The 11,324-nt window shown below is 34.3% G+C and overlaps 1 protein-coding gene across 1 annotated transcript; it reads left to right on the forward strand.

Moving 5' to 3' along the window:
• Window positions 1-1,437: 1,437 nt before the first annotated feature.
• LOC126695871 (expansin-A10-like) lies at window positions 1,438-11,081 on the forward strand. Its single transcript, XM_050392668.1, has 3 exons — window positions 1,438-1,565; window positions 8,504-8,595; window positions 10,468-11,081. The coding sequence occupies exons 1-3, from the start codon at window positions 1,438-1,440 to the stop codon at window positions 11,079-11,081; spliced, it is 834 nt and encodes a 277-aa protein (XP_050248625.1).
• The last annotated feature ends 243 nt before the right edge of the window (window positions 11,082-11,324 follow it).

Consider the following 11,324-nt stretch of genomic DNA (forward strand, 5'->3'; position numbering starts at 1 on the left):
TGGCCTTGCCTGATTTTACCAAATCCTTCACTGTGGAGTGTGATGCTTCTAGTTTGGGTCTTGGAGCTATCTTGATTCAAGACCACAAGCCTATTGTTTATTAGAGCCAAGCTCTAAAGGGAAGTAAGCTCTCTCTCTCCACTTATGAGAAGGAGTTATTGGCCTTGGTGGTGACAGTAAAGAAATGGAGACCTTACCTATTAGGGAGGCCTTTTGTTATTAAAACTGGCCACCACAGTCTTAAGTATTTGCTGTAACAAAGGGTGGGTACCCCAACCAAACAAAAGTTGATTTCTAAGCTATTGGGCTATGCTTTCATAGTGGAGTATAAGCAAGGCAGGGAGAATGTGTATACTGATGCCCTTTCTAGGAGGCAGTGTGTTGTTGCTGTTGTTTCTTCTTCTAATTTAGCTCAGTCTGAAGCCTTGGTCCTTGCTACAAGTAGTTCCTGTGGTGCTAATGTTTGTGATGCTTCTACAGGTACTTTATGCATTATCTCATTTCCCACTCCTTGGTTGTCTGAGCTCAAGAGCAACTATGATTCTAATCCAAAGTTGAAGGTTATTTTGCAAGTTGTACAGTTAGGTTCCAACAGTTCTCAAGGGTTCACATTCTATAATGGGTTGCTATTTTACAAAGGTAGATTGTATTTGGGTGACTTTAATCAGGATTTGAAGGTTGTGGTGCTGCAGCAGGTACATGACAGCCCTTTGGGGGGTCACTCTGGTTACCTAAAGACCTTGCACAGGCTTCAAAAGGATTTTATTTGGCCTAGCTTGAGGTAAGATCTGAAGCAGTATGTGAAAGAGTGTGACACCTGTCAGAAACTTAAGCATGAAACTTGTTTTCCTACTGGATGTGAGCATGGACTTTGTTGAAGGTTTGCCTAAGTCCCATTTGAAGCCTGTGGTGTTTGTGGTTGTAGATAGACTCACCAAATACACTCATTTCATGGCTCTTTCCCATCCTTACACTGTTGCTAAGGATGCTAATCTTTATTTGCATTATGTGTTTAAGCTGCATACGATGCCCTCAACCATTGTTAGTGATAGAGATCCAGTTTTTACCTCACTCTTTTGGAAAGAATTGACGAAGTTATAGGGTGTTTCCTTGGCCATGTCCTTAGCTTATCACCTTTAGTCTGATGGCCAAACAGAGGTGGTGAATAAGAGCTTGGAGCACTACCTAAGGGCCTTTGCAATTGATAGGCCTAGCACTTGGGTGGAATGGATGCCCTTAGCAAAATTCTGGTTCAATACCAACTTCCACACCTCAATTAAGATGACACACTTTGAAGCCTTGTATGGATACCCTCCCCCAAGGGTTTTGGACTACGTGGCTGGTACTACAAGGGTTGATGCAGTGGATTTGTTGTTAAGGGACAGGCAACAGATTCTCTCTTTGCTTAAGATGAACTTGTGTGCTGCTTAGGAACATATGAGGTGGTTTGCTAATCAGAAAAGGGTGGAAAGGTTCTTTACTGTGGGGGACTGGGTGTACCTCAGATTGCAGCCCTACAAGCAGACTTCAGTGCACAACAAAAAGCTTGGTAAGCTTGCTCCAAGGTATTATGGTCCATTTAAGGTTCTTTAGAAGATTGGGGAAGTTTCCTACAAGCTGGATCTGCCTCTTGGTTCCTTGATCCATCTTGTGTTCAATGTATCCAACCTTAAGGCTAAATTGGGCAATCAAGTGGTGCCAAGACCCACTTTACTTGCTGTCAATGCTGAAATGGTGCTTACTCCTGAGCCTGTGCTGATTTTGGACAGAAAATCAATCAAGCTAAGGAGTAGGACTGCGACTCAAGTGTTAGTGTAGTGGTAAGGAGAGAGCAAAGAAGATGCTACTTAGCAAATACTATATGACTTACAGACTAGGTTCCTTTACCTTGTGGGCAAGGTGCTTTAAGGGGGGGCAAATTGTTAGGATCATTACTATGTAGTGTTATGTTGTTGTGATAAACATTGTAATTCAATATTACTATGGTGTGGTATGCTTTACTGTTGTATGAGGTTTGTAAGTTGACCATAGTTAGTTAAGTTGGGTTAAGAGGATTGGGTGTGGTTAGTGGCAATTAAGGAAAGCTACGGGTAGTTAGTTGGTTAGGGTGAGTGGCAGAGTCAAATCGACATAACTGATCTTGTATAAGAGAGGACGGGTGAGATTGTAACAGACTTAAGCAATTGATTGATGAATTAGTGTGTGTTTGGGAAGCGCGTTTTGCGCTTCCCATGTCCACGTTTTGCCTCTTTTTTTTTTCTCAAGCCGTGATTGTTCACGGGACCCACAAACTTTACTTTTCAGCAACTTTTTCATTAAAAATGGGTCCCACGATACTATTCACACATTTAAAAATTATTTTGGTATAGTGTTTTCAATTTATAGCTGTATCCAAACAAATCCTTAGTATCATTCTTCTCTACCTCAATCTCTCTCAACTTCTCTACTCTGTCTTCCTATTTCTCTCTATTCCCCTGTTCCAATACTCTTATTCTAGAGGTGAAGCTGACCTCTAATTCAGCAATTACTCATAGAAGCACCTGTAATCCTTACCCAAGTCAGTCATCTGAGGTATTGTAATAATAGACATTCTAGGGCTGCCTGTTTTTAAAGATGTGTGGTTTATGGATGGGTTGAAGGTGAACATGCTGAGCATCAGTCAAATATGTGACAATGGACTAAATGTGCTGTTTACTAAGTATGAATGTGAGATACTTGATGATAGAGATGACCGCATATGTGTTGGAATAAGAACAGTTGATAATTGTTACGGTATAACACCAAGCATAAATATAGGACCGAAGTGGGCCGAATGAGCTGAATTGACTAAAGTGGACCGAAGTGGGCCGAAATGAACTAAAATCTACCTAAATTCACAAATTCTCTTCAACTATGTATGGGTCAAAATCATATCTCAAACTAGAAATATGAGTACAAAAATTCAATTGATCGTGAGGAAGGTAATAGGCACTACATAACATTTGTCTTGCAATACTACCTCATTTTGAATAACTCTTGGTGATTAACAAATGAAAGGTAAATTAAAATATTGGCTCTTGTTTTTTGGGGAGCAATGTCCATTGTTATGTATCTGCATCAAGAATGATACAAATAGGTGGCATTGATGGTTTTCCTGGATTGGGTGTTCAATACTTTAAGGGAAATAGGCTTTTGCAGTTTTTAATTTGAAATCGTTCTAAAAAAAAACAAATGGTGGCATTTCATGGCCTCTACTTGTATTTCTAGCTTGTTAAAAATTCAGTAACGTTTTGTTATATTTTTTTGGTAAAAATCTAGTAGAGTTCCATACCAATAGTGTGTCACGAGACATGCAATGTGATCCTTACCATTTCATGGTGATGAATTGATAACATTTTGTCTTATCTTCACGGCAAAAATTTGGTAGAATTAAGCTTTAGGTGCATCGTGATAAGAAACTCTGCCATAGTGCATTGCATTGATAGCTTCCTATGTGGTACATGTCGTACGTTGTCCAGGCGTCTTAAACGTCAAATGAAACAAACATATTTAAGTATAAAATCTTGAAATAGGAAATTCCTTAGATCATTGCTTAACAGATTTGAAAAGTTAGGTAAGGCCAATTGTATGCACCAACTCATGAGATGTGATGCAATTGCTCTATGGATTATACATGAATAATTAGTGATCTACCATGTGAAACCCTAATTTCAGGTTCAAAAACACATAAAAAAGACATTAAAGTAATTGAGTTAGAATCTTATACTGTTTAATTTGAATCAAGGGTTAGTTTTGTGGCTTATGTAATTTTTATCGTGAAATAGGTGCAATCTAGCAAATTTTGAGTGTTTTTCCATTTCTCTAGTAATTTTGGTGAGTGTAAGAGTTTTTTTCATAGTTTCAATGGAGTATAGGGTTTATCTAGCATTTCTAGTGGTATTAGGGGTATATTAGTGTGATTTAGAGTTAATTTGCTCATTTGGGTTATCTTTAGGATATTTTGGTAATTTCTATGGAATTCAAGGTTAATTAAGTAAATTTTGAGGTTTTGAAGGTAGTCTGGTCATTTTAGTGTTATTTAGGATTAATTTGGTGATTTTGAATACCTAAAGGGAGTTTTGGTAATTTCCTTATTTTTGGGGGGGGTGGGGGAGGGGTTTGGTATTTTCTATGGTTCAGGCGTAATTAAAGGTATTTGGTTATTCCCTTAAATTTAGTAGGTTTTTGGTAATTTTATTAATTGTAGAGAAATTTGTGTAATCATTCTAAAGTGTAATGACCTAAGTGTGATTTTAGGAAGTGTAGGGGCTTAAGTGTAATTTCTTTGAACGACAGAGGCTTAAGTAGAATTTTGAAAAACTTAGGATTTTAGTGTGATTTTAACAAAGTTTGAGGTGTTTGTGCAATTTTCATTTAGAAGGGGTGTTTTTGTAATTGAGTAACAATTATGTCTCTATTTGCCTTCCATGATCTTCAATTTTTATTTTTTTATTTTTTTTTTATTTTTTTAACCTTTAGTGAAGTTCTCAAAAACATATACATATTAATTTACTTGTCACAGTAGCCTGTATTCATTCATTTCCTTTTGGCAAATCAAAGATGGAAACAATATTAAATCTATTGTGCGTTTCTCCTCGAACTTCATAGCTTGCAGATTTGAGATGAATAATGAACTCTTGGCCGGAAGAAAGCCTTGTGATGTTTTCTAAATTTTGTATTCCATCCTACCATTAGAGCAAGAATGTGAAAATTTCATATATTTTCAAATATAATCAAAACAAGAGATTTATGAACTATTAAACTATATCTTTATAAGTTTAATGAACAAATAAATAGAATTATATAATTGTGATTGTATTATACCTCAGTGGTTGCTAGCATCAAAGTTTTTGATGTGCAATTCAAGAAATTTTCTGCATTGTTTCCAAATTATATAAGAGAGAGAAAATTATATTACCGTTTTAGGCAAAGTTGCGATAGTACCAATATTTGTCAAAATCGTTGTAATAAGTCTTTGCGTAGTTATTATCTATTACAACGGTTTAAAACCATTGCAATAGGTGTTGACTTTGTCAATACTTATTACAACAATTTTGATAATCACTGCAACAAGGTAGAATTTCGCCATAATAAGTCTATTTACTTATTGCAACTGTTTTAAAACCGCCACAATAAGTCTAAGTTTTGCCACAATAAAATTTTTAGGATTCCCAATCAACTTTTCAGGTTCCCACTTAAAAATTTTGGTCTCCCACACACCCTTAAACAAAACTTCCGGTCTCTCACTTGGGTCAAATACAAAAAAGAAAAAAGAAAAAAAAGCTATTCCTCACTCTCTTTCACTCTCTCGCCAATCGACCTACCCATCCTATCGCCATCCAGCTTGACCGTCCACCGATCTAAACCTCCACGCCGTCCATCTCGTCGCCAGCCTTACCCACTATCTCGCCTCTGTCCATCTTTCTCTCCACCGTCAATTGGGCCGATCTAATCGTCCTTACACTTCGCCGCCTCCACCACCACCTTCCTTTATAGCCACGGTGGCCATCCTCGAACTCCCCTCAGCCGCCTAACACATCCCCGATAGTATAGCTTCCCCTTTATTTTTTTTTTCTTTGATATAAACGAATCCGTTTACTTTGAGAATTTTAATTCATTTATAGGACCTAGAATCCGTTTGTATTTTGTGTTATTTATGGAGAATTTTAATTCTTTACATGCTTCCCCTCTATTTGTTTATGTTTTTTTGGTTTCTGGGTATGTGTTTGGATCATATTCGGGTCGACATGATTGACCTGTTTAATAAACGAGTCATATTTGGGTTTAACAGGTGAACTCGTTTGACTTGTTTAGTTTATAAAGATTCTAACTTTTGTTATTATTACTTAATTTATAGTTGTAATTATATGTTTATTACTATATTTATGGTTGTAATTGTATTTTAATTTTAGATATATGAAAATTAATAACATGTTATTCAGGTTAGTTATAGCCTATTAATCAACCAAGTTATTAAATGGGTGATTTGTATTAACTTTACATAACTTGTTAATTAAATGGATTAAACATGTTGTATTCGGTCGATTAGTTTAATAAACAGGTCGTGTTAGGGGGTTGAGGGTTCCTAACACGTTTACTAAATGGGTTGAGTTCAGATCAATCTATATAGCTGAATACTCATGGCTTGACACGACATGAACCCGACTTGTGGACACAAATTGCCACCCCCAGTTACATTACAATAGTTATTGATGGATTTTTAATCACTGTTTATGGAAATGAGAGCAATAGCAACAAGACACGTAGCAAAAGAAATTAAAATAATTGTCAAAGTATCAGATATAAATAGAGAGACACACTTTGATACAAGACATGATCATTGTTCTCAGAATCCGAAGGTTATTACTTCATGCTTCTAAGTGCATTAAACTCACCATGCATGAATTAGGCTTTGTAACTTAATTAGCTAGACTATATACTTAGGCTTTTTGTAACTTAGGCTATAATTAGGGTGAATTGAGAAGGCGGAATTAAAGAAATCGCTAGAGAAGAAACATCAATACATACAAGTGGATCTTGATTTAAAACAACTAGTTGCCTACAGCAGAAAGGCAAGGCAATTCAACATAATATCCACACAAAATCTGTTTTGTATAGAATGGGTTTGCAGAATAAATTGTTTGTCCTGCCTATAGTGTAGAAGGAGGACAAAAGACTAAGAAAACAATATCAAAAGCATCGATAAAGCAATACAAAATTGAAGAAGAGAGTATAAGAATTAGATGGAAGGGAAACCTGTCTTTTCAAGGTTTTTTGTAGGAACATACGTGTTGACACAATTAGAAGCCCCCGTTTCAGTTGCACTACATTAACTAATAGGTCCTTCATCAACTATCTAAGCATATCAAAAATAGCAGACACATTGAGTGAGCCAGATCCTAAAGATTTCAGGCATATCAAGAGGTAGTAGAAGCATATTTATGAACATTCCATTCTCAAAATTCAAAAACCAGCTAGTTATCTTATGAAGGTCTTCTGCATATTGGTTGCAACAATTTCTATCAACCAAGGAGGTTAGAGTACTTTGGCTAGTTGATCCTCTCTCTCTCTCTCTCTCTCTCTCTCATACAATCAAAATAAGGGCAAACCATAAAAAAAAAAAATCATTAACAACCAGAAGATAGTAATGTCACTTTAGCACCTAAACAGTGTCTATGACAAACATAAAGTATTTGTTACAGGATCTATTGCAAACAAAAAATATTTGTAACCTACCTTCAAAATTAGGTAGGTAGACATGTCGACATTGATAGTTGCTAAGACGTCTTTGACTGCCTTGGGAACATTGATAGTTTCTGGAAAACACTTTCCTTCATATTTATATATTTTTTTTTTTGATAATTCGATAATTGGGGTTTGGGAAATTTGAACTCTAAATGTCTTTGTTAGAAACACCAAATAGTGCCAATAAGTTAAGGTACAAGGCTCTTGCTTGTATCTATAGAGGATAAAGTTTGGCTGTAGACTTGTTTATAGTCAATGGCTACAACTCCACTTAATATATTTTATTGGATGTGAATTTTTTCAAATCTATCATTAATTTACATTTTCTTTCTATATCTTCTGTGTTTGCAAAATTTCCAGAAGACCAAAAATCAATAACTATGTTATAAATCAAATGTGCGAAGTTAAAGTTTTCGTATGTCAAGTTATACATAAAAAATAAGTTTATAAATCGAATAGTAAATAACATATGATTGACACGACATTTGATGTGTGTGTTAAAAACATAAAGAACATGCAATCCAACTATTAGATTTTCAAAATATATAATCAGGACAATTTTTATAGTAGGAGTTGTAGCCAAACTTTGTCCATATATGTATTCTTCTTTAAACAAAAATTTTCCATATAAATATATGATAAGTGAAAATCAGACTAAAAATACAAAAAAAACTTCACGCGTATATATTTGCCAAATTTTTGTAGTGTAATGGAAATTCTCCTTTATCTTTTCCTTTCCTCCTTTAATGTTTTTACCATTTTTGGCTCTCTACTTCTCTTATATATTTGCAAATTTGTGCATTGTAATGTAAATTCTCTTTTTATTTCCTCCTTTAATTTTTTACCATTTTTGGCTCTCGACTAGCCTGATTGGAGAGGCTTTAAAGAGTATACCTCTTCTCTCAACAATAAATAAATAAATAAATTCCTTTCATTAATTATTTTTTAAGCCAGAAAGTCAATGTTATTAATTCCCATTAATTATTTTTTCTCAGTCATAAATTCCTTATTTTAATTATTATGATTGTTGAGTTATATGGCTATAAGAATTAATATCATATTATTTTTAAACCTTATTTGTTTCCCTTCATAGCTATAATTACCAGCTTCTTGTCCTTGCTTAACAATGCAGTAGTCTCTCTCCTCTTTCTCTTTCTATTTCCCTTTAGCAGTCAATAGTCATGGCTAGGTCTCAAAATTTGTTTACATGCATAATATTCATGACTCTCTTTATGAGCAGGAGAAGCAGCATTACTGGCGAGAAAATAAATGGTAATTGGTTTGATGCGCATGCAACATTCTATGGTGACATGCGTGGTGGAGCAACCATGGGTAAGTATAATCACTCTGTCATAACTAAAGGTGGAAGGAATTTAGCTATAAGCCTAAATTTTTTTAATACTAGTGTACAATCTTAATATATAGGAGTAATTATACTCCCATTCTATGCCTTGAGGTTTGGGGGAATAACGCTCCACCCCAAACTTGAAGGAGAAAAATACTTTCCTCCATTGACTATTGTTTAACCAAATTTTGTTAAATTAATGTTAAAAATGTGTAATAATCTACCTTTTGAATATGGGCAGATTTTCCAATAAAAAAATTGACTTTGAAAGTTTCAAACTCATTTTTCAACAATAAAACCGTAACCACTTAAGCAGCATGTTTTACCTCATAATTTTGATGCAAAGCGCCACTAAGGTGTGACTAAAAAAAATCAAGACTCACACCCCTTTTTTTTTTTTTTTGCGAATGTGTTTTTGGGGGAGGAGATTGTTAAGATATATTTAGAGAGCAATACATACACACACATGAAAATAACAACATTTTACTAAATAAGGTTAAAAAGCGACCAAACCTTAGCATAATAAGATAGTAAGCACATATGTTTTGCAATTCAAATTTGAATAATATCAGCTGAATATGTAGCACAATCTTTAATTTAAGTCGAATTGTTTACATAAACCAAATTGTATTGAGTTTATAATATGATCTTTTTATTGGTTAAACTTAGATAAAGAGAATCTTATAAAAATTTGGAATAGTTCATTAATAAAATTAGTGGAAGGGAAGAGTATTACTTTCTTCAAACTAGGGAGGGGAGTGTTTTTTCCCTTCAGGTTTAGGATGAAGTCTCAATTTCAAAACCTTAGGGAGGGAAGTGTAATTACTCGTAATATTTGTTTTGTGTTTCTTGTGAGTTGTTACAAAGTCTTAGACTTCTAGTTTCTTTTACTGCCACATACTAACTCTCCATAATTGTTTTTGACATTATAAATAACTTTGCCCCATGCACATGTATAAATACATTTAAAAAATAAACATAATTAGACACATTAAATTTTTTACACTAGTTAAACACTATTGATGGTCATTCTTAGATATTGTCCACTCCTAAAAAAATATTAATTGGTAGAACATGCAAGTTAGTCAATTTTTTTTTTTTTTTTAATTTCAGAAAAAACAAAAATTTTAATACTTCTTAACTTAATTTTTGTTAAGGTGATGCAACAAATTTATTTTACGTGTGAATTTTCAAATACCATATGTACAACCAATTTTTTGAACATGGTATAATTTTTCATTGAAATTTAGATTTGAAATAAATATGATTTTTTGTACAAAAATATGGATTTGTTTTAAATAGATTAGAAGTGGTTTCAAATGAAATCTAAATAGAATGGGCTAGAAGTAGTTTTAAATGTATTTAAATAGGTCGAAAGTGTTATTGTATTACACATTCTAAGTTTTACATATAATAAAATTTTGATTAAGTCCTTTTATATGAATCTACATGTAAGCATACACAATACAAAATGAGAGATGGAATGACTTCTCGGACAAATTGAAGCTCATTTAAAAGATAGAGACATTTGTTTTCTAATTAGTAGACGAGTAAAAGAACATCTAGCACAAAATTGGAGTTCAATTGGAATCTAATATGGATTCTTGATGAAACTTTCTCTTAGCTTTCATTTTAATATAATATGTAAGATTTTCATTGTTGGAACCAAAAATCAAGATAATTTTTTCTTTGATAAATTTCAAATTTTGTCATTAACCTTTGATATTTTATTTTAAAATTTTTCTTGTACTTTAAAATGTTTTATTTTAATCTCTGTATATATTTTCAAAATTGTTTCATAAAGTTCTTTACGAGCATCAAATGGGTAAAAAAAAATGTTGATGGGTTATAACTGACAGGGGGAGCTTGTGGGTATGGTAATCTTTTTGAACAAGGTTATGGCCTCGCGACAACAGCCCTAAGCACTGCACTCTTCAACAATGGAGGCACTTGTGGTGCTTGTTTCGAGATCATATGTGTCAATGATCCACATTGGTGCATACGAAATACTGCCATAATCGTCACCGCCACCAATTTATGCCCTCCTAGCAATCACCCTAGTGCAAACTGGTGCAACCCCCCACTTCGACACTTTGACTTGTCCATGCCCATGTTCACAAGACTTGCATATTATAGAGCTGGGATCATCCCTATTAAGTATCGCCGAGTCCCATGCAAAAAGCATGGGGGGGTTAGGTTTCAGATAATGGGAAATCCATATTTTTTGCTTGTATTGTTGTACAATGTTGGAGGTGCTGGTGATGTTTCTAATGTCAAAATTAAGGGCTCTCGTACTTCGTGGATTCAAATGTCGCGTAACTGGGGCCAAAATTGGCAGATTGGCACACCATTGGTAGGGCAAAGCTTGTCATTCCTAGTGACTACTAGTGATAGAAAAACGTTGAAGTTTGTGGATGTTGTACCTCATAATTGGCAATTTGGTCAAAATCATCAGGCCAATATTAATTTTTAGATGTTTACTACCATATTGCCCTTCAACATTACTAGTTGATTTCTGAGCTTGTAATACTACTTATGGGACAATGGAAAATTGGTAATGTTTTCTAGATTCATTAGCATGCCATTTATCGTGAACTATCCGTGAATTAAGTAAATAAAGATGTATGTCTTTGATTTTTGGTATTGTGGACGTAGATCTAGTGACTCACGTCAAACTCATGGGCCAGAGGAGTTGTTAGTTTAATGGGAAGGAGAA

The sequence above is a fragment of the Quercus robur genome, chromosome 8, assembly GCF_932294415.1.
Source record: "Quercus robur chromosome 8, dhQueRobu3.1, whole genome shotgun sequence".
NCBI lineage: Eukaryota > Viridiplantae > Streptophyta > Magnoliopsida > Fagales > Fagaceae > Quercus > Quercus robur.